General features: G+C 46.4%; 1 protein-coding gene across 1 annotated transcript; it reads right to left on the reverse strand.

Moving 5' to 3' along the window:
- Positions 1-404: 404 nt before the first annotated feature.
- On the reverse strand, positions 405-24,160 carry LOC140702924 (uncharacterized). The gene is given in 3 exon segments (XM_078382490.1): positions 405-4,633; positions 13,684-13,761; positions 24,081-24,160. A coding segment is annotated over 1 exon segment (3,366 nt). The 5' UTR covers positions 4,429-4,633; positions 13,684-13,761; positions 24,081-24,160; the 3' UTR covers positions 405-1,062.

Genomic DNA, 24,160 nt, shown 5'->3' on the forward strand with positions numbered 1-24,160 from the left:
CACTGTTATCTTTCCGTTCTTCCAAGGACTTTCACCCGGCATCATGAAACCAAACACCTATGTTTCTCCATTCCTTTCTAATAACACTTTGTGTGAGATTTCTCCCAATATTTATATTCCTTTATTCTGCATAAGTCAGCAAAACCAAATCTTCCCAAGGCTTAGATTTCCCAGCCTCCGAGAAGCTCAGATGTTAAGGATCAAAGGATTTGGTCACCTCCGGTCCAGTGCAGTCCAGGGCCCAAAGAGAGCAGAGCTTGAAAAACCAAAATTTCCACTCCTTCCAGTGTAATCCCTGCCATTACAAAGCAGTATACTCTCAATACAGTAGCATAGAAATGCCTGGTTCTTCATGCATCATATATATATGTGTGTGTGTTCATAAAAAAGAGAGAATAGGTTCATTGGTAGCCTCTTTAAAACTCAATTACGATTATTATTTTTGAGGGTAAATCCTTATAAAACAAAGGACAGCTTCTCTCTCTTCATTACTTGCTTTTCTTTCATCAGTTAGCCTTAGAACATCCATCCCATTCTCTATTTACACTAATTTTGTAAAACCGTCTATTGCACAATATATACTTATTTCCATTTTTTTAGCACAAGGTTCCACATCTATTTTGTGATATCTTTTAATTAACGATGAAAGTAAAAAAATCAGAAGTGGCACTTCACAATGCACTGCACTTATCTTTTCTCTCTGTTTTGCACTACGTCATTTTATTGCTTATTTTTTCCAGTAGAAATCAGCACAAAACTGAATGAGCTCCTTCTGCCTTATCAGGAGCTCTGAATAAAGCTCTTTCCACATTCCATAAATTTCTATGGTTTCTCCACACTGTGAGTTCTTTGATGGACCCTAAGCTGACCACTTGAAAGAAAGCTCTTTCAACATTCCATGCATTTATGTGGTTTCTCCCCAGCATGGGTCCTTTGATGTGACCTAAGGGCACCACTCTGACTAAAGCTCTTTCCACATTCCATGCATTTATGTGGTTTCTCCCCAGTGTGGGTCCTTTGATGTGACCTAAGGGCATCACTGCGACTAAAGCTCTTTTCACATTACATGCATTTATGTGGTTTCTCCCCAGTGTGGGTCCTTTGATGTAACCTAAGCTGATCACTTGAAAGAAAGCTCTTTCCACATTCCATGCATTTATGTGGTTTCTCCCCAGTGTGGGTCCTTTGATGTGACCTAAGGGCATCACTGCAACTAAAGCTCTTTCCACATTCCATGCATTTATGTGGTTTCTCCCCAGTGTGGGTCCTTTGATGTGACCTAAGGGCATCACTGCGACTAAAGCTCTTTCCACATTCCATGCATTTATGTGGTTTCTCCCCAGTGTGGGTCCTTTGATGTACCCTAAGCTGATCACTTGAAAGAAAGCTCTTTCCACATTCCATGCATTTATGTGGTTTCTCCCCAGTGTGGGTCCTTTGATGTGACCTAAGGGCATCACTGCAACTAAAGCTCTTTCCACATTCCATGCATTTATGTGGTTTCTCCCCAGTGTGGGTCCTTTGATGTACCCTAAGCTGACCACTTGAAAGAAAGCTCTTTCCACATTCCATGCATTTATATGGTTTCTCCCCAGTGTGGGTCCTTTGATGTAACTTAAGGGCACCACTCTGACTAAAGCTCTTTCCACATTCCATGCATTTATGTGGTTTCTCCCCAGTGTGGGTCCTTTGATGTGACCTAAGGGCATCACTGCGACTAAAGCTCTTTTCACATTACATGCATTTATGTGGTTTCTCCCCAGTGTGGGTCCTTTGATGTAACCTAAGCTGACCACTCTGACTAAAGCTCTTTTCACATTCCATGCATTTATGTGGTTTCTCCCCAGTGTGGGTCCCTTGATGTAACTTAAGGGCACCACTCTGTCTAAAGCTCTTTCCACATTCCATGCATTTATGTGGTTTCTCCCCAGTGTGGGTCCTTTGATGTGACCTAAGGGCCTCACTGCGACTAAAGCTCTTTCCACATTCCATGCATTTATGTGGTTTCTCCCCAGTGTGGGTCCTTTGATGTGACCTAAGGGCATCACTGCGACTAAAGCTCTTTCCACATTCCATGCATTTATGTGGTTTCTCCCCAGTGTGGGTCCTTTGATGTACCCTAAGCTGATCACTTGAAAGAAAGCTCTTTCCACATTCCATGCATTTATGTGGTTTCTCCCCAGTGTGGGTCCTTTGATGTGACCTAAGGGCATCACTGCAACTAAAGCTCTTTCCACATTCCATGCATTTATGTGGTTTCTCCCCAGTGTGGGTCCTTTGATGTACCCTAAGCTGACCACTTGAAAGAAAGCTCTTTCCACATTCCATGCATTTATATGGTTTCTCCCCAGTGTGGGTCCTTTGATGTAACTTAAGGGCACCACTCTGACTAAAGCTCTTTCCACATTCCATGCATTTATGTGGTTTCTCCCCAGTGTGGGTCCTTTGATGTGACCTAAGGGCATCACTGCGACTAAAGCTCTTTTCACATTACATGCATTTATGTGGTTTCTCCCCAGTGTGGGTCCTTTGATGTAAACTAAGCTGACCACTCTGACTAAAGCTCTTTTCACATTCCATGCATTTATGTGGTTTCTCCCCAGTGTGGGTCCCTTGATGTAACTTAAGGGCACCACTCTGTCTAAAGCTCTTTCCACATTCCATGCATTTATGTGGTTTCTCCCCAGTGTGGGTCCTTTGATGTGACCTAAGGGCATCACTGCGACTAAAGCTCTTTTCACATTACATGCATTTATGTGGTTTCTCCCCAGTGTGGTTCCTTTGATCTAACCTAAGCTGACCACTCTGACTAAAGCTCTTTTCACATTCCATGCATTTATGTGGTTTCTCCCCAGTGTGGGTCCCTTGATGTAACTTAAGGGCACCACTCTGTCTAAAGCTCTTTCCACATTCCATGCATTTATGTGGTTTCTCCCCAGTGTGGGTCCTTTGATGTACCCTAAGCTGACCACTTGAAAGAAAGCTCTTTCCACATTCCATGCATTTATGTGGTTTCTCCCCAGTGTGGGTCCTTTGATGTACCCTAAGCTGACCACTGAGAGTAAAGCTCTTTCCACATTCCATGCATTTATGTGGTTTCTCTCCAGTGTGGGTCCTATGATGTAACTTAAGGGCACCACTCTGACTAAAGCTCTTTCCACATTCCATGCATTTATGTGGTTTCTCCCCAGTGTGGGTCCTTTGATGTAACTTAAGGGCACCACTCTGACTAAAGCTCTTTCCACATTCCATGCATTTATGTGGTTTCTCTCCAGTGTGGGTCCTTTGATGTAACTTAAGGTCACCACTCTGACTAAAGGTCTTTCCACATTCCATGCATTTATGTGGTTTCTCCCCAGTGTGGGTCCTTTGATGTAACTTAAGGGCACCACTCTGACTAAAGCTCTTTCCACATTCCATGCATTTATGTGGTTTCTCCCCAGTGTGGGTCCTATGATGTACCCTAAGCTGACCACTGAGAGTAAAGCTCTTTCCACATTCCATGCATTTATGTAGTTTCTCCCCAGTGTGGGTCGTTTGATGTCTACTCAGGTCACCACTCTGACTAAAGCTCTTTCCACATTCCATGCATTTATGTGGTTTCTCCCCAGTGTGGGTTCTTTGATGTCTACTCAGGTCACCACTCTGACTAAAGCTCTTTCCACATTCCATGCATTTATGTGGTTTCTCCCCAGTGTGGGTCCTATGATGTACCCTAAGCTGACCACTGAGAGTAAAGCTCTTTCCACATTCCATGCATTTATGTGGTTTCTCCCCAGTGTGGGTCCTTTGATGTAACTTAAGGGCACCACTCTGACTAAAGCTCTTTCCACATTCCATGCATTTATGTGGTTTCTCCCCAGTGTGGGTCCTATGATGTACCCTAAGCTGACCACTGAGAGTAAAGCTCTTTCCACATTCCATGCATTTATGTGGTTCCTCCCCAGTGTGGGTCCTTTGATGTGACCTAAGGTCACCACTCTGACTAAAGCTCTTTCCACATTGTATGCATTTATGTGGTTTCTCCCCAGTGTGGGTCCTTTGATGTAACTTAAGGGCACCACGCTGACTAAAGCTCTTTCCACATTCCATGCATTTATGTGGTTTCTCCCCCGTGTGGATCCTTTGATGTGACCTAAGGGCACCATTCCAACTAAAGCTCTTTCCACATTCCATGCATTTATGTGGTTTCTCCCCAGTGTGGGTCCTTTGATGTGACCTAAGGGCATCACTGCGAGTAAAGCTCTTTTCACATTCCATGCATTTATGTGGTTTCTCCGCAGTGTGGGTCCTTTGATGTAACCTAAGCTGACCACTCTGACTAAAGCTCTTTTCACATTCCATGCATTTATGTGGTTTCTCCCCAGTGTGGGTCCTTTGATGTGAAGGCAGATTTCTTCTCTCACTGAAACCCTTTTCACATTCCATGTTTTTGTATGATTTCTCCCCAGGATGAGTTCTTCAAACTAAACTAGCGGCACTGCTCTGAAGCTGTCTTCACACTTCAGGCATTTAATCCGTTTCTCCTTTAGCTCATGGGTTTTTTCTAAGCTTTTCTTCCCAGCTTCACACTTGACTCTTTTCAGGGACAGAAGAAGAGACTCTGTATAATTCTGGCCATCATGTTTGTTACCTGATAGAGAAAAAAAAGATGTCTTGAGAATATAGCACAGAGCAGAATCTAACTGGAGGTTAAACCAAAGAGTTTGCTCTGTCTTTGACTCCTTTGAAAGGCATATGTCTCCTGAAGACTTTACTGGCAACATTTGAAAAATTAGCCATATTGTGAAAACATCATGGACTCCCCTTGCCTGAATTGATACTTCCCAAAGGGCCAGTGATGGCAAAATATAGTTGATTAATATTAACCAAAATATTATTAAACATGGGCCATCAAGTCAATTCTGATTGATGGCTACCCTTTTTTGAAGGGTTTCTAGGTAGAGAATACTCAAAAGTTGTTCCCCATTCCCTGTTTCTGGGACCTTGCATTTTCCCGAGGGCCACACAAGCTGACCTTATCCGTGGGAGACACAGCAGTGAACCTCTGGTTCTGCAACCAGATATTTAAACTTTTTATTCATCAGCATATAAAAGTTAGTTTAGGAGATATTATATATGTATGCATCTAGTGATTGTGATTTAAAGTTTGTAAAACAGACACAGGGTTAATAAAAGTAGCAGATCACACACTGGTGAATATGGATTTTAAGAGTACATGTGATTATAAAGAAGCTAGGAGGTGGAGGTTACGTACAGGAATTTTATGTCAAAATATTCGTACAGATCAGGTCACTGAGAAATACAGTAAATTTAGGTCTTCAACATACTCACATAGGAATGTACGTTTGATCAGGTAGGCAGGGTAGAAATACAATCAATCAAACAATCAATCAATCAATAGGAAAGCCGAAGAAACAAAGTGTGTGTAGGTCAGCCAGATCCCGAAGGTGATTCATTGGGAAAGTTTGAGGCTGCCGTAGCCACGGGTAGGCGCCTGGGATTCTGGGGGCTGAAGTTTGTATGAAAGCAGCTCAGGTAAGAGCATTCGTTGCTGCACCTTTGCTGACGGGCAGTCAGGCTGACAGTGGGATCGTGAGCAAAAAAGTCATTATATGTTCTGTACACACTGTTATGCTGAAGTTAAGCTATTTAATAATAATAATAATAATAATAATAATAATAATAATAATAATAATAATAATAATAATAATAATAATAATAATAATAATAATAATAATAATAATAATAATAATAATAATAAAATTTATTGTCATTGTAAGTATATACACAGTATACCATACAACGAAATTCACAGACATCCAGAGACCAGACACATGCACACACATAACATTCCCCAAACACTCCCCACCCACTAGAAGTCCCCCACTAAAAATACAAACATCTACACCTCAGGCCAAGTAACACAGTCCAACTAATTGTTCACTACTGGTGGTCTTTAAGCTCATTATTAATTGCAATTATAGCTCTAGGATAAAAGCTATTTAGAAAACGTGTGGTCCGAGTCTTAATTGTTCTATATCTTCTGCCAGACGGTAACAGTTCAAAAAAGTTATAAGCAGGATGGGAAGAGTCTCTCAGGATGCTGTGTGACTTCCTCAGACAGCGGGATTTGAAGATGTCATCCAGGGTTGGTAGCTGGAGCCCGATGATATTCTGGGCAATTTTAATGATTCTCTGTAGAGCTTTTTTGTCCGCTACAGAGCTACTCCCAAACCATGCCAGAATGCCATAGGTTAGGACACTCTCAATGGTGCTACGGTAGTAGGACAGAAGTAAATGCTGTGATAAATTTAACTTCCCGAGCATTCTCAGGAAATACAGCCTCTTCTGTGCCTTCTTTATTAGCATGTTGGCATTTATAGTCCATGAGAGGTCCTCTGAGATGTAAGTACCCAGAAATTTAAAACTACCAACTCTCTCCACTTCCTCACCGTTTATGTACAGTGGTAAATGTACATTTCTCTTCCTCCTAAAATCAATTATGAGTTCTTTAGTTTTTTTGATGTTAAGTGTGAGATGATTTTCTTTACACCATAGTATCAATCTTTGTACTTCCTTAAATTAGATGTTTAAATACAAAGTATTTTTATAATTACGTTTGCCTGTCATAGGGTTTTGCATCCAGAGAGAAAGACAAAGCACGGAGTTTCTGTCAGCTCTCTTCTCATTCCCTCCAGAGGGGCAACATCTACGCTTCCACCAAGGCCACTGTTTGTGTCCACATATCAAAGGTTTTCTTGACATTTTACAACATAAACATATATTAGACAAAACGGAGAAAGATATGACGGAAATATGGAAGATAATTCGTAAGAGAGCGTAGTAAGGAAAGCCTAATTTGATGTACTATGTAATGTGTAACAAAGGGTTACTACCTAAAATTATTTTTTCTTTAGGATGAAACCAATGAAGGAAGATTTGACAGACTGGCAAAACATAATTAACAGATTTTGAAATAGTGATGAAAAAGCAAGGATTAATAAAAAGTACTGGTATTAATACCAGAAACTAGGAGGATTAGGTTGACCAAGGAGTGGGGAACTAGCACCTCATGGGATTTGGAGTCTCTCCCTCTCTTAATGCAGCCTAAATAGCACTGGCCTTTTTTGCAGCCACATCACACTTTTGGCTCATCTTTGACGTGATCTAAAACGATTCCAAGGTCCTTCTCGCTCCTAGTACTTCTGACCAAGGTATCCCCCGTCTTGTAACAGTGTGAAATAGCAGGGGAAACCATGGAACCCAGAGACACTCCAGAGGCCAAGAGGTGAAGAGGTGGAGCAGGGCTCACCCAGCACCACTACCGTTCACAGAGCGACATCCCACAAGGGGAAATCCCAGAAGCTGACAGTGCGACAATCCACCGCTTCTCTTCCAAACTGAAGGCAAAGGTCAGGGCTGTTTTTCAGCAAGTGTGGATGGCAGGGAGCAGAAGAGAGAGTGTCCTGCACAGACCATCTTCACTGCTCCCAGTCCTGCTCCTAATATTCAGGCTGCCTTTTCCTATGGGGAGCCTGGCAACTTTTTCTCCTGCTGGCAACACACTGGATCATATTTTTAAAAAATTGTGGCTACAGAAGTACAATATCCCACATTCAGACTGTCAGGTTATATAAAATAAGCCAAATACAACAGAACCTGAATTTTACAGCCATGAACATTCGGTACAGAGACCATGTACACAGTGTCAGCAGGTGTGTCCAACAAGGACACTGGAATACACAACTTAAGGGTGAAGATGATGATGTCAGGTCTCTGACCACCGACTGGACAGTGTGGGATAGTCTATATGGCCACTGGGTCATGACTTCTTTCTCTTGGCTCATGGAGAGGGTTGTGGACTTTTACGCCGTTGCTGCTGTTTATAAATGGCAATAGACTTAGTTGCTAGAAGTCTAGCACCTCTGCCTGATTTTCTTGACTGGTGGGACTGGAACAAGGAGCTTCAGCAACAGGCGCTGCTAAAAAAACTGTGCCACTCCGACATAAGCACTACTGAGGCTGATGAACAGCTCTGGAGGTCTCCAAAGCTTACACACCAGGCTGGAATTCCACAGTTTATTACTGTTACTATTATTATTTTTGTTGTTGTTATTGTTATCTTAATGTATACACCGCATTTCTCCCAAGAAGGGACCCAAAGCAGCTCAGAACATTAAGTCACACAGTTAAAAACACTGTAGGTTAAAAATTAGAATACAAATTATTGGACGAAATTGGCAACTACAGGGCCGTCGCCAATGTTTCTTTCATGAGCAAAGTGGTCGAGAGGGTGGTGGCTGATCAGCTTCAGGCTCACTTGGATGAAACAGATGCCCTGGATCCATTCCAGTCGGGCTTCAGGCCACACCACGGTACAGAGACGGCATTGGTCGCCCTGTGTGATGACCTGTTGAGGGAGGCCGACAGGGATAAAATGTCTCTGCTGGTCCTCCTCGACATCTCAGTGGCCTTTGATACCGTCGACCACACTATCCTCCTGGGTAGGCTCTCCGAGTTGGGAATTGGTGGCTTGGCACTCGCCTGGTTCCGTTCCTTCTTGGGGGACCGTCCCCAGAGAGTGCAACTTGGGGAGAGGGTCTCGGCCCCGTGGAGTCTCAATTGTGGGGTTCCACAGGGGTCGATTATCTCCCCAATGCTGTTTAACATCTACATTAGGCCGCTGGGAGGGGTCATCAGGGGTCTGTGGGGCTTCATGTCATCAATATGCTGATGACACCCAGCTATATATTTCCTTTTCACCAACTGCAGGTGATGCCGTCCTGTCCCTACAGCGCTGCCTGGGAGCCGTACTGAAATGGATGCAGGAAAATGGGCTGAGGCTGAATCCGGACAAGACGGAGGTTCTGAGGGTGGGTGGCCCTGTGGTTGGCAGCTTTAGTGACTCTCTTACATTTGGGGGGGTGACCCTGGCCACGAAAAGTGGGGTCCGCAGCCTGGGCGTACATCTGGACCTGACACTCACCATTGAAACGCAGGTGGCATCGGTAGTCTGCACCGCCTTTTTCCATCTGTGGCGGATCGCTCAGCTGCGGCCCTACATCAACATGGGGGCACTCACTACCTTGGTGCATGCGCTCGTAATTTTAAGATTAGACCACTGTAACGTGCTTTATGTGGGGCTGCCTTTGAGGCTGATGCGGAAACTTCAGGTGGTGCAGAATGCGGCGGCCAGACTCCTCACTGGAGTGAGAAAATACCAACATATTTCTCCAACTCTGGCTGCATTGCATTGGCTGCCCATTCGTTTCCGCGTCGACTTCAAAGTCTTAATGCTTTACTTGCAAGGCCCTAAACGGTTTAGGACCTCGATATTTGGTGGAACGCCTGCTCCCACCGTCTACCCGGATCACCCGCACGAGTCAGGAGGTGAGGCTGAGGAGCCTGACACTGAGAGAGGCCCGGAAGGAAAAGACACGAAACCGGGCCTTCTCGGCGGTGGCTCCTCGCCTCTGGAACAACATCCCTTCAGAGATTCGTGCGTCCCCTATGCTGGGAATCTTTAAAACCCAATTAAAAATATGGTTGTACATCCAGGCCTTCCCTCCAGTCAATACCTCATTTATTGTCTATTCCTTCTTATTTTATTCTCACTCAATTTTATTTTAACTGTATCAAATGATTATGTAATGTTTTTGTGTTTTATTGTATTATCCTATACTGGAAGCCGCCTAGAGTGGTCGAGTAGACCAGATAGGCGGGGTACAAATCAAATCAAATCGAATCGAATCGAATCGAATCGAATCGAATCGAATCGAATCGAATCAAATAAATAAATAAATAAATAAATAAATAAATAAATAAATAAATAAATATATGATTTAAAATATAATTAAAATATTAAAATAGGAAAAATTAGTATTATCTTCTTAAATGGGGTGCAGGGATTTATAATTGTTAAAAGCCTGCCTGAAGAGATGGGTCTTTAGCTTTTTTCAGAAAGATAAACAGGGAAGGTCCCTTTCCTGATCTCCCGAGGGAGAGCGTGCCATGGCCTGAGGGCTGCCACCGAGAAGGCCCTCCTCTCCCATGTCCCCATCAGCTGTCCTTGGCCTGGCAATGGGGCTGAGAGGAGGGCCCCCTCTCCTGATCTTAATCCCCAAGAAGGTGCATATAGGGAGATACCGTCCTTCAAGAAACCTGGGCCCAAGCTGTTGCATTACTTAAAAGGAAACAGATCCTTAAATTAAATTTCCTATTCTGGATGTTACCAATAAAGATTACTGACAAGAATGGCAAGTGATGATTAACCCCTCTGACCAAAGTGGTTGAGACATTTTCCATAAATTCTTAAATGGGTGTATAAAAGATTGGATGAAGCGGATACAAGATAGCAATCAAATAGGGAAGCTGGTGGGAGAAGGGAGGATTTCATGACTAAAAGTAGTTCAGTTAGGAAAATGGGCAAAAGAATGGAAAAGGAAGAAAGTAGAAAAAATGTGAAATTTGAGGAAACTATTGAAAAAAAAGACTGAAGTTAGAAGCAATGAAAAATAGAAAGGAGATTGTAAGTGAAATGTGCAAACCGAGAGAAGAGGCAGGATATAAACCCCCAGGTGTTAAAAGGAAGACATGGTTAAAGAATCTGAAGGGAAAGATTGGAGTAAAACATGGAATATTTATTTTATTATTTATTTACGTATTTATTTATTGAATTTCTATGCCACCCATCTAGACATAGTCTACTCTGAGCGGCTCACAGAACACAAAGTAAAACAATAGAAATAAATTAGCAATTAACAACACATAGATAGTAATTTAAGATGGAGAGAATAAAAAGAAATTTAAATAGTGCCCGGAGGGAAGGCCTGTCTGAATAACCAGGTCTTCCAAGTTGGTTTTTAAAAATGCCCAGCGAGGGGGCCAAAGGGATCTCTGATGGCAAGCTGTTCCAAAGTCGAGGGGCCACTGCTGAGAAGGCCTGGTGTCTCGTCTTTTCTTTCTGGTCCTCCCTCGGCGTTAGGCTCCTCAGTCGCCCCTCCTGACTAGAACGGGTGACACGAGTAGAGCTAGGTGGGAGGAGGTCTCCGGCCAAGTATCAAGGTCCTAAACCATTTATTTATTTATTTATTTATTTGATTTATATGCCGCTCATCTGGTAAATCTATACCACTCTGAGCGGCTAACAGTGAACATGTATACAATTATAATAAAAAAAATTAAAATTTAGGACTTTGTATGTAATCATTAACACTTTGAAATCAATGTGGAACCGAACGGGCAGCCAGTGCAAGGCGGCCAGGGTGGGAGTGATGTGTTGGTGTTTCCTCACCCCACTAAGAAGTCTGGCCACCGCATTCTGTGCCATTTGGAGTTTCCGCATCAATCTCAAAGGTAGCCACACGTAGAGAGCATTACAGTGGTCTAATCTCGACATAAAGATAGGGACGCAGCTGGGTAATCTGTCAAAGATGGAAATAGGTGGAGCGGACCACAGATGCCACATATGTTTCCATGGTGAGCGCCTGGTCCAGATAGATCCCCAAGCTGCGAATCTCACTCTTCGCAGTAATAACAGAATAATGAAGCATAAGGGTAAAAGAAAATTGCTATAGAGTAAAATGGAGATGGCACTTAATTCCGGTGGCATTGAATATATTAAATAATAATGCATCATCTCTGTGCTGGAGGTGTTTTATAGGAGATTAGGGAAAAAACTCGATTGAATCCATGATTGCCTTATTGAATATGGTTAATAACCAAGGGAAGAAAGAAGAAAAGGAATTAGCTATTAAATGGTGCCTATGGCAAGGCTCATCTTTGCAAGGAACAGGAAAAGCGATTATCAAATTAACCTAGAGGAACGGTATAGAAAAATGTGGAATGTGGCCACTGATGACAATGGACCAGTGAAATAAAAATCCGAAGAGGGATATTGAAAACTAGTAAGAGCCATGTGCTTTTGGAGAGAAATAGGGTGCTAAAAATGCAAAAATAACCATCATCCTGACCCCAACCAAGTCCCTAAGGGAAAGGTGGCAAGAGGTGGAGAAAGGTGGACGTGAGTAGCGTGGGTTAATTTCAGCTGATGGGATGGTGTGTATTGTAATTTGTATCCTCTCTTTATTTTCTCTTTGTGATTTTCTTTTCAATAATGGAGGATCATCGGATCCTATAATCTCTGTCTCCGTGTATCTTTTGCCCCTTCACCTAGCGTTGGGATTCAAAATGGAAACATTTTCCCTCGATGTCCTCTCCTTATGACCAAAGACCATCATCCTCAAACATTATTTCAATGATGTTTCTGCAAGAGATTCAATAAGTTCTGGGGAAATGATGGACAAAGATCTTGGCAATTTTTAAAAAAAAACCTGTGGGAACCTTGGGAGAGTAATCCTCAACCCACATTTATGTATGTACGTTTGTATGTGTGTATATCTGTATGTGTGTGTATGTACGTGCTCCATCTATCACTTGCTTAAAATGGCACCTTCTCTAAAATCCATGCCTGGGGCCCGATAAATGCACAAACGCCCACACCCGCACCCTGCAATCTTCCCACCTCCTGTTTCTTTCCAGAGGCTGTGCAAGGCTTCCCTCTTCCCTGTCAGAACCTCCTGGCAGGAGCCCTTCTTGAGGAAGCGACGGCACCCCTCCCTCCTCCTTGGGTCTCCGGCTTTCCCTTCCCTTCCTCTCAAGGGCAGCTGAGGCTCCGCGCCCGGCCAGGGGAGACCCTGCCTTGGTCATTGCAGGAAGAAGCCAAAGAGAGACAGGAAGAAGGTTGGCGGGTGTTCTTCTGGGACAGCATCAGTCCTGCAAAAACTGTAACGGATGCTCCCCAAATCAGTCAATTAGTCAACTGGAACTGACCAAAAAGCCTCCATGGATTGAAAAAAAGGTCTACTCTTGCAGAGAAGCCAGAAGAAGAAGAAGGCACTCCTCCATCTTTCCCTCTCCAACAATCCCGACATGCAGGAGTCACTTCACCCTCTTCGATCCCAAAAGAGGAAAGGAGAAATGGGGGGGGGGGCATGCCAGGCTGTCCAGAGTTGGAATCTCACTGACAGCACCACCATTTTGATACTGTCATGGGGTCCAAATTTGTTAACTGAAACAGACTTAGCATGGCAGGTGCAACTAATCAAGAAAACTGGGAAGTCATCCTGTATCAGCAGACGATGGAAGGTGTAAGAGAACAATGTAATGTAATTTGTCGGGTGCTGATGTGGATATAAACGAGGAGGAAGACATGCACCATTTGGTTCAGTTTGAGAGCTTATGCTATCCTGAACTCAACTGCTCTGAGAGCTCATATTTCCTCAGAGACAGAGAGGCTGCCAGTTGGTCTCTCTCTCTCTCTCTGTCTGTATGTTTGGAAATGGACGAATGAAAGGAACTATTTGTTTGAGAGTTCTGTTCCACCAGGACTGAAGAACCTGGGGGAGAACAGTTCAAATCCTGACATTTCACACCAATTCAGTCCTTTGCACTCTCACGCCCCATCTCGGTGGCCCCTCTGGCCCTCACCAGGCACCACGGAAGGTCTGGTAGAAGGCGTTCTCCAAATGCTCCCGATGCTTCCTGCAATTGGGCTAAAATTCTCTGAAATACTGATCTAAGCTTTAAAACGTCTCTCATCCTGCTAATCATAGAGTTATTGTTTAATGAATAAACAAATACAGTGTCGCATCTGATCTCAAAGAATGAAAGAGCCCTTACCTGCTTTAAGGGAGGCTTTGGATTTCTCTTTTCGTCCAGAGAAAAGTCGGGAGAGCATCAGCTGAACCTCACCCCGTCCTTGGGAGAAAAGAAAAAAAACACAAATCATTCTGGAGCCTCTCTCAGATGGACAAAACTAAAAGCTTTCCCTTAGCATAGAAGCCTTTGTCTTTCTGACAATCTGGAGAATTCAATTCTTCAAAAAATACCCTCCAGTTTATGAATGTGTGTGTGTGTGTGTGTGTGTGTGTGTGTGGGGAGATTGTGTGCTTCTATACCCACGATTCCAAAAGCCAGGAAATAGCCCAAAACTGCTTCACAATCTCGTGCCCGCCTTGCCAGCTGGAAAAAGGAGGCCGAACCAGACAGAGCAAAGGGCGTCTCAAGGGTGGCCACACACAAGGCAGCCGTCCAGGGGGTCTACAGCAGGGGTGTTAGTAGACCGACAGACATAATATATTTAACATGCTCAGAGGCTACAAATATATCTAAATGCATTCCTGCACATCGTGTACATCCCAGAATCCTCTGTATTGCCTTTTGCTAATATGTATGTAATGCTAACTTTTGATGCATATACCTTGTAAGCAATGTAATACTTTACTTTTGATCATTGCAACAGAAATGTAACATTTTATTCTTGAAATGCATATCCTGAGGATTGACCAGAGAAACAAACAGAGTAGAAGGAGAAGGGGATAGTTTACACTTCAAAAGCTACAACATGCTTCACTTGTGAGATAAGCCAGACTACAAGAGGAAACAATAAGAGTAATATAAGGCCATATCCTCAGCTATCTTCCTCCCCAAAACAACAACAGAGGGGCCATCTGACCCAGAGGCAGAGTCATCAAGGACATTTATGAAGACAAATACCCTAGATAGTTGACTCTAATGTGTGAGGAGAGGAAAACAAAACACCACTAAATCTAGCAACTTGGGTTATTTTACATATACAAAGAAAGTAACATCAACATGGGGAAGGGAGATAAAAGTAATTCAGATGCACTCCTTGCAGACATCCTGACTCCTCAAAAGAACATCTCAATCCTAGGTCAACTGGACACGAGGGCATAACATGGACATTGTAGTCCGACCAATTAGAATAACCTCTGGAACTTCTTTGGCCAATAATCAGGAAGATCCTATGTCAAAGACCCAAAGAACCAATCAGGTCAAAACCCCTATATCCCCAATGCTGTATCTCAAAACCTATATAATGTTTATGCTTCTATTGTTCAGGGTCCATCTCTGCCTTTAAGAGGTTGGGCCCTGGCTGTGTATTTTAATAAATTGGCATAATAGACAGCTGGTCTTTGCATCTTGGTCTGTGTTCTTCGCCGGAGATAAAGAACCCATTTTCAGGGGTAACATTTCTGGTGCGTTGGCCGGGAAGGCCTTCCGGTGAAGCTGAGGCTTCCTCAAAGGAAGACGCAGACTACCTAGCCCCGGCCTTCGGCCTGCCACCCGCTCTCCACGGTGAGTACCAGGAGTAGGTGCTCTTCGTGAACTATAGGATAAGGGAGATTCCTGAAAGACGGTAATCCCAAGAGGTCTGGGGAAGTGCTTGAAGGAGACCCTTCACTACAAAGACGCCCCACTTCATTGCTGAGGCTGTGCCTGTGTCGCTTTGAGGTGAACGCAAGTGTGTAGTGAACAGGACCTGAGTGTGATACGATTGGCGGGTTGTGAGTGTGCTCATCTGGGCCAAACTCATCAGGGTTTGGGAGTGCTTGTGTCCTAGACGCTCTTTAGAAGGAAGACCCGGCCGGGCGGAGTAAAACTTGCTGGGCAAGGACCAGTTATGGGCCGTTGCACCAGTAAGGCATCAGGCGATAAGGGGACGCCCTTGGCCTGCGTGCTAAACAATTGGAGAGGGCTTGTGGGCAAAAGATCGGGGCTTAAGAAAAGGTGCATCATCAAATTATGCACCGAGGTATGGCCCTCCGCACTTCCAGTGAACCCACCTTTGCCGGAAACTGGAAGCTTCTCGCCGGATGCCCTTAAGGCGCTGGCAAGATGGGCGGAGGAAGAGCTTAAGAAGGGGGAGCAAGATAATGTTCGATATGCCTCATGCTTTCTGACCATCGCCAAGGACCCCAGTCTGTATGATGGAGCAATCACTTTACAACCCTTACGTTGTCATCATGAATCCGACAACTATATTGCTCCTCCTCCCTCTCCAGAGCCCCCCTTACCACCTCCTCCTCCCCCTGTGGAGGAATTCGCTCCTGAAAAGGAGGAATACTATAAGACTTTGCTGGCTGCGATCCAGGATCTCAAGGAAGGACAAGAAGCAGTCATCAAAAAGGTACAAACCAAGAGACTACTAGAAGACGCCTCCGGTGAGTATACCCCGCCCCCTGTCTATCCCACGGCCCCTCCGGTACTCCCAGAAAACCCCCTGCCCGGGAATCAGGAGGAAAGGGAAGAACTACAGGAACAACCACAGGCACAGGCAGCAGTTGCTTCGCCGCCTGCGCCAGCAGTTGTTTTCCAATACCCGCAACCACAGTTTGTAGTCCCACAATTCCCTCTAGGGACACCTCAACCCCACCTTCAGGTCATAGTCCAGCAACCTCAGGCATCCCCGCGAAGGGACCCAGAAAGGGTGTCCCCAGACTCTAGTGACGTAGAAGGGGATGGTGCGTCGGGCTCCCGCCCAGATGCAAGACAGACTTCACGACACACGGAACCCACACGCTCCCCGGTCATCACGAGGGCTCGGGCAGGACAAGTAGATAGTAGCAATCAGAAGGCTGATGGCATCTTCCCCCTACGGGAACAAATTGTCGTACAGCCAGACGGAGGGATTCGAAGGGCCTGTGTTTACGTGCCGTTCTCCACTGCCGATCTGTTTAATTGGAAGAGTAACTATCCCAAATATTCAGAAGACCCAGAAAAATTGGCTGAGCTTATTAGAGGAATAGTGTTATCACATAACCCGACGTGGGGAGATATGATGCACTTGCTTAACGTATTACTGACAGAAGCAGAACGTAAGCTGGTGTGGGAATCGGCACGTAAATACGCCACAGAAAAATGGAGGGATAACACCAATCAGACCTACTTGTCCCCTACGGACGTAGTGCCTGAAGCCCGCCCCGCGTGGGACCAGGGCCAGACCGATGAACACATGACAAGCCTTGAACGGTTCCGGGAATCAATTGTAGCTGGACTCATGAAGGGCTTTCCCAAGCAAATTGCAAGTCATAAGGTTCATGAGGTATTCCAAAAGAAAGAGGAGAACCCAGCAGAGTATCTGGAGAGGTTAGTCAGAGCCTTCCGGCAGTACACTGAGCTGGATCCAGAGGCTGAGAGTGCTCGCACATTCCTGAATTCGGTTTACATTAACAACGCTTACGAAGACATAAAGCGGAAGCTGAACAAAGTGGACGGGCACCTATCGGTCCCTGTTCAACAGCTGGTAGAAATAGCATTTAAAGTTTTTAATAATCGAGCGGCTGAAGAAGCCAAGGAAGCCCAAAAGGAAGCCCAGAAGATACTTCTAGCCTCGGCCCAAGGGACAGGGTTCCCCAGAAGGGGGCAACATGGGCACAGACCTACACGTAGGGGAATGCCAGGCAGAGGGAGGGGAGCCAGGGGGGGGACTGGTTCCCAACCTCAGTTCCCAATCGTAGGACCCCAGCCCCCACATGCAGGGCCTTATCCGGGGGGGGAGGGATGCCGCATTTGCGGGGACCACACGCACTGGGCTCGATCTTGCCCCCAAAATCCAAACCGATCCACCTGCCACATTTGCGGGGACCCCAACCACTGGGCGGATGCCTGCCCCTACAGGTCTAGCCAACAGGGACAGGGACAATTCCCGCACCCCCTTCCCCAGGGTACTGCCTATGCTCTTGAGACAGGTGCGGGACAACAATGACGGGGCCCCGGGGTATTCCACCTCCCACCAGGAGACCCCATGGTGGATTTAACGGTGGGCCAACAGGTGATCCCATTCCTAGTTGATACGGGGGCGACCCATTCCGTCCTCGCCACCCGGCCCCAGGGGATAGGACCAACAATGGGGAGGGGCGTCCGGAATGTTGTAGATGCCTCCGGAAGGGTACAAAAGGTTCCCCTCCTCCCCCCTATGCAAGTGCAAGCAGGAGAAGCTACCCTGGATCATGAGTTCCTCTTCATCGAAAATTGCCCAGTCAGCCTTTTAGGGCGGGATTTACTAATGAGACTTGGAGCGAAGCTTGAATTTGATTCTGAAGGCTGTAGATTAGTATTGGGAAATGCAGTCGCGAACGCGTTCCTGCTCACTCTCAAGAATCCACGACTTACACCAGGGGTTCCTGACCCCCTTTTACAACAAGTGATTAGCCAAGTGGTCCCTTGGGTATGGGCAGATGGCACTCCAGGCAGGGCGAAAAGGGCAGAACCCGTCATAATTGAACTAAAGCCAAATCGGAAACCAGCACGAGTCAGGCAATACCCTTTGAAATTGGAAACTAAGTTAGGGCTGCAAAAGGTCCTTAAGACACTCCTCGAGGCTGGTCTCATCTCTCCTTGTCACTCAGCATTCAATACCCCCATCATGGGGGTACCAAAGAAGGACGGGAAGTATCGCCTTGTCCAAGACCTCCGGGCAGTAAACGAGGTAACTTGTGACATATCACCGGTGGTCCCTAACCCCTACACCTTAGTCACCCTGATCCCAGGATCCCATGCTTTCTTCACATGTCTAGATCTAAAAGATGCCTTCTTTACCATTCCCCTCCACCCTGGGTCCTCCCATATTTTTGCGTTCACATGGGAAGACCCCCCCGGGTCCCCGGGAATCCCTTCCGGCCAGTACTCCTGGAACGTTCTGGTGCAAGGGTGGAAAAACAGCCCCACTTTATTCGGAGAAGCCCTTAGCAAAATATTGCGTCTGTGGGTCCCCACAGTGGTGTGTCGGGTTGTCCAATATGTTGACGACCTATTGTTGTCAGCGGTCACTCAGGATGACTGTGTTCACGCCACAATAGATCTTCTCAATTTTCTGGGGTATGAGGGATTCAAGGTATCGCAGGACAAGGCCCAGGTAGCGAGGGAAGAAGTAAATTACTTGGGCTTCCTCATTTCGAAAGGACAAAGAAAGTTGACGAAGGATAGAGTAAGCACTATATGTGCAGTCCCTCTTCCAACCACCAAGCGTGAGTGGCGCACCTTTTTAGGCATGGCGGGATTCTGTAAAATCTGGATCCCAAATTTTTCAATCTTGGCAAAGCCTCTGTTTGAGGCTCTGAAGGAGGGGGCCGAAAAGGTGGATAATACTCCTGAGATGCAAAAAGCTTTCGAAGAGATTAAACAAAGGCTCCTTTCCGCCCCAGCTTTAGGGCTGCCGGACCCAGAGAAACCGTTCCAGCTATTTGTACACGAGCGGCAAGGTATGGCACTGGGAGTCCTCACACAACAGATTGGCAGCTGGCGAAGGCCGGTTGCATACCTGTCTAAGCTGTTGGACAACGTGACCAAAGGGTGGCCGTCGTGTCTCCGAGCGGTAGCGGCAACAGTCCTCTTAGCAAAAGAGTCTCAAAAATTCTCTCTAGGCGCCCTGGTTACCATTCATGTCCCGCACGCGGTGACAACAGTATTGGAGCAGAAGGGAGGCCTTTGGCTCTCGAATGCGCGCATCAGTAAATATCAGGCGCTGCTCCTCGATAGCCCTGACCTGCGCATCGTCACCAGTTCATGCTTAAACCCAGCCACCTTGCTCCCCCTTCCCTCTACCGAGGTATCACCTGTCATACATGACTGCCTACATACCATTGAAACTGAATATTCCAGCCGCAAGGATCTCTCTGATTCTCCCCTCCCCTACCCCCAACTCGAATATTTTGTAGATGGGAGTAGCATGGTTCGGGACGGTGTCCGGATGGCAGGGTATGCTGTTGTAACCGAGTCCTCCGTCATAGAGGCTCGGCCTCTCCCACCGGGCACCTCCGCTCAAAAAGCGGAACTTACGGCTCTTACAAGGGCCCTAGAGCTGGCAGCATGTAAAAAGGTAAACATCTTCACAGATTCCCGGTACGCCTTTGGTGTGTTACACGCGTTTGGCGGGCTTTGGAGAAACAGAGGGTATAAGACTGCTGAAGGGGAAGAGATTAAGAACTTAGTGGAAGTTCAATCACTACTCACTGCCGTTCAGTTGCCTTATAAGGTGGCCGTAATACATGTAAAAGGGCACGGGAAGGAAGCTGATGCCAGACTAAGGGAAGGCAACAGACTGGCAGATGAGGCAGCGAAGCGGGCGGCGGAGGAATCAAAAAGAATGCATCAGGCTTTGGCCGTCCTCCCCGCCCCCGTGGTTCCTTTACCGGAATCACCGCGATACTCAAAGAAGGAGCGTAAGGAAATGCTAGAGAAGAAAGGCACTGTGAGGGAAAATGGGTGGATGTATACAGAAGATGGAAAACTTGTATTGCCCAGACAACTCACGAGGCACTTCATGTGGGAACTTCACAGACGCACACACGCTAGCCCCCAAGTTATGTTGGATAGCGTTCGTCCCTGGGCTCACGGCCACGGCTTGTCAACTCTAGCTCAGGAAGTGGCAGATGCCTGTGAAATCTGTTGCGTCAATAACCCAAACACAAGGCTGAGAAGGGGACCCCTGGGAACCCAACCAAAGGGATTGTGGCCAGGAGCTCGCTGGCAGGTAGATTTCACTGAAATGAAACCACACCGGGGATACAAATACTGCCTCGTTTTTGTAGATTCCCTTACAGGGTGGCCCGAGGCATTCCCTACCAGGACTGAAAAAGCCAGGGAAGTAGTACGATCCCTATTGTATGACATTATCCCACGCCATGGCATCCCTTGGGAGGGCATATCATCGGATAACGGCCCCCATTTCATTGCGGACGTTGTTCAACAGGTGTCCACCTATCTAGATATAGAGTGGAAACTCCATGCCGCACATCGGCCCCAAAGTGCTGGCCAGGTGGAACGCCTCAACCAGACCCTAAAATCTCACCTTAGGAAAATGATGCAGGAAACAGGACTCGGGTGGGTTGACCTCCTACCCCAAGCCCTCCTCCGCATCCGGGTCCTCCCCAGAGGAAAACTTGCCATCAGCCCCTATGAAGCCATGTATGGCCGCCCGTTTGTAATCAGCTCCATCCCAGACGAGAGGTCCCAGCTGCCTGGGAAAGGGGGGGACGACTTGCGTAACTATCTTTTGGGTATATCCCGACTTTTGCAGGAAAATCACAGCCGGTTACTGGAAAAGCATCTTGTGACGCTTGACGACCCCCTTCATCCCTTCTCCCCGGGAGATTGGGTCTATACGAAATCTCTCCCTGCCTCGCAGTTCGCCCCGCGGTGGAAGGGTCCGTTCCAGATATTGCTCACCACACCCTCTTGTGTCAAAGTCGAAGGGCAAGCCGCCTGGATACACTACACCCGGTTGAAAGCCGCGCCCCCGCCACAGGACTTCATCCCTCCTCCGGTGCCTCCCCCTCCTGATCCCCGAGATCTCCGTCGTGTACCGCGAGACCGCTGGGCGGTGAAAGGGGTAGACGGTCTCAAATTTCTGTTCCGGCGACAACACCAAAACCCCACGATCTAAGGACATTTGCTTGCTCTGGACAATAATGATTCGGTTGCTCGGTATTCTGATGCTGTTTTTCACCCAAAGGGGGGTTTCCTTCGAGGAGAATACTATGGTTCGTCTACACCAAGAGGTGGTTCGCCACGCAGCTTTGCCTGATTGTTGGATTTGCTCTTTCTTCCCTTCCCATGGCCGTCTTGGTCTCCCCTCGTGGCCGGTCCCCCTGGAACTTTCGGACTGGTACAACAAGTCCATTGATGCCATCGAGGTAGGCCTTTCAGACGTTCCCCCATTCACATTACGGGGACCCCAGCGCCCTGCCGCTATCTGTTTCAATAAGACCATAAGTCACAAACCCCTCTTGGGAGTCTGGGCCAATTGTTCACTAACCTTTTATTGGGATGGGATGACTTGGATGCTAGAGGGTGCCTCTGTTCCATTTCTCAATCATTCACACAACAGCACTAAATATACTCTTTACACACTTTTCCTACAACATCCAGCAAGGTCCCGTGCTCCTAAACCCCTCATTATTAATGCTCTACATGCCTTGCAACATCCTACGCCTCTGCGCTTAGACTCCGGGTTCTGGTGGTTCTGTGGCCTAAAAGCTCTCAAAGTGTTGCCACCAGACTGGGAGGGCACATGCACAATTGGGTGGCTATGGCCAGGAGGCATGCATCCTCGTGCTGTCTCTGAGATTAATTATTCATCTCGCTCCATACATCGTTCTCCCCGTTCCCTCTCAAAACCATGGAAGTGGTCTGTCGGCACCCTCCTGGGACGGGCCTTCCTCCCCTCTGTAGGGGTGGCAGAGAACTACAAGGATATCTACCTCCTGGCAGACTTTGTCTATAATACCTCAGTGGCCCTAGAAATTCTTGAAAACATTACGGCGGATGTTCAAACACGCCTCCAGAATGAAATTATCTCTGTCAAAAACATGGTTCTGCAACACCGCCTTGCGCTGGACATGGTTCTTTTGCAACAAGGTGGGATTTGTGCATATATTAATGAAACTTGTTGTATTTTCCATGACGAACAACAAGGTTTGATTTTAGATCATGATAACCTCTCTGCCCTGATTCGCAAACATCAATCTGATCGTACACGTACATATACGGCGCTTAACGCCGAGAATTGGGAGAATTGGGATTGGAGCAAGCTCACCTCATGGTTACCTGATTTTTCCACCCTTAAGAGTACTATTCTTGGAATTGTTTTGCTCATTGCGGTTGCTTTATTCATTGGTATCCTTGCTAAGCTTATTGCTATGGCCACTGCCCTGTGTCCTTCTATCCCACGCACCCGGACTCGGTCCAGGTCCCTTCAACGGGAAAGTTTAAATTCAGCCATCTTATTGCTGTCAGAATTTAAAAAGGGGGGAGTGTTAGTAGACCGACAGACATAATATATTTAACATGCTCAGAGGCTACAAATATATCTAAATGCATTCCTGCACATCGTGTACATCCCAGAATCCTCTGTATTGCCTTTTGCTAATATGTATGTAATGCTAACTTTTGATGCATATACCTTGTAAGCAATGTAATACTTTACTTTTGATCATTGCAACAGAAATGTAACATTTTATTCTTGAAATGCATATCCTGAGGATTGACCAGAGAAACAAACAGAGTAGAAGGAGAAGGGGATAGTTTACACTTCAAAAGCTACAACATGCTTCACTTGTGAGATAAGCCAGACTACAAGAGGAAACAATAAGAGTAATATAAGGCCATATCCTCAGCTATCTTCCTCCCCAAAACAACAACAGAGGGGCCATCTGACCCAGAGGCAGAGTCATCAAGGACATTTATGAAGACAAATACCCTAGATAGTTGACTCTAATGTGTGAGGAGAGGAAAACAAAACACCACTAAATCTAGCAACTTGGGTTATTTTACATATACAAAGAAAGTAACATCAACATGGGGAAGGGAGATAAAAGTAATTCAGATGCACTCCTTGCAGACATCCTGACTCCTCAAAAGAACATCTCAATCCTAGGTCAACTGGACACGAGGGCATAACATGGACATTGTAGTCCGACCAATTAGAATAACCTCTGGAACTTCTTTGGCCAATAATCAGGAAGATCCTATGTCAAAGACCCAAAGAACCAATCAGGTCAAAACCCCTATATCCCCAATGCTGTATCTCAAAACCTATATAATGTTTATGCTTCTATTGTTCAGGGTCCATCTCTGCCTTTAAGAGGTTGGGCCCTGGCTGTGTATTTTAATAAATTGGCATAATAGACAGCTGGTCTTTGCATCTTGGTCTGTGTTCTTCGCCGGAGATAAAGAACCCATTTTCAGGGGTAACAGGGGGTCCCCCCAACCTTGGGCCTCCGGATGTTCTTGGACTTCCGCTCCCAGAAATCCTGGCCAGCAGAGGCAGAAGTGAAGGCTTCTGGGAGTTGCAGTCCAAGAACCTCTGGAGGCCCGAAGTTGGGCACCCCTGGACTCTGCGGGAGACCCTCTTCTGCTCTTTGCCCTTCACAGCCCTGACCATGGCTTTGTGTCTGGGGGAGGAGTGGTCACTTGATGAAAAGGGGAGTCAGATTCTGGGATGTTCCCTCGCGTGGTGTCACTCTGGGAACGGCAGGGGTGCTGGGGGGACAGACTCCTATACAATCCCCCCCCGACCCTCAGCCTGTGGAGTGTTTCAGGTTTCCATTAATTCCCCGTACTCTTTCACAGAGGCATGAAGAACCGGAAAGAGGCTATCCAGAAGAATGTGGTGGTCCGGCCCCCCCTTCTAGGGACCCCCACCCCACCCCCACTGTTCTCGTGCCTCCTCCCTCCCCCGCAAAAAAATAAAGGCCCCCAAATTGCCCCCCCACCTCCGTCCGGATCCTGAAGCGGGAAAAGAGGCCGGAAAGAAACAGCGAGAGAGGAAAAGGGGGGAGGGAGGGGGCACGGC

The sequence above is a fragment of the Pogona vitticeps genome, chromosome Z (genome assembly GCF_051106095.1).
Source record: "Pogona vitticeps strain Pit_001003342236 chromosome Z, PviZW2.1, whole genome shotgun sequence".
NCBI lineage: Eukaryota > Metazoa > Chordata > Lepidosauria > Squamata > Agamidae > Pogona > Pogona vitticeps.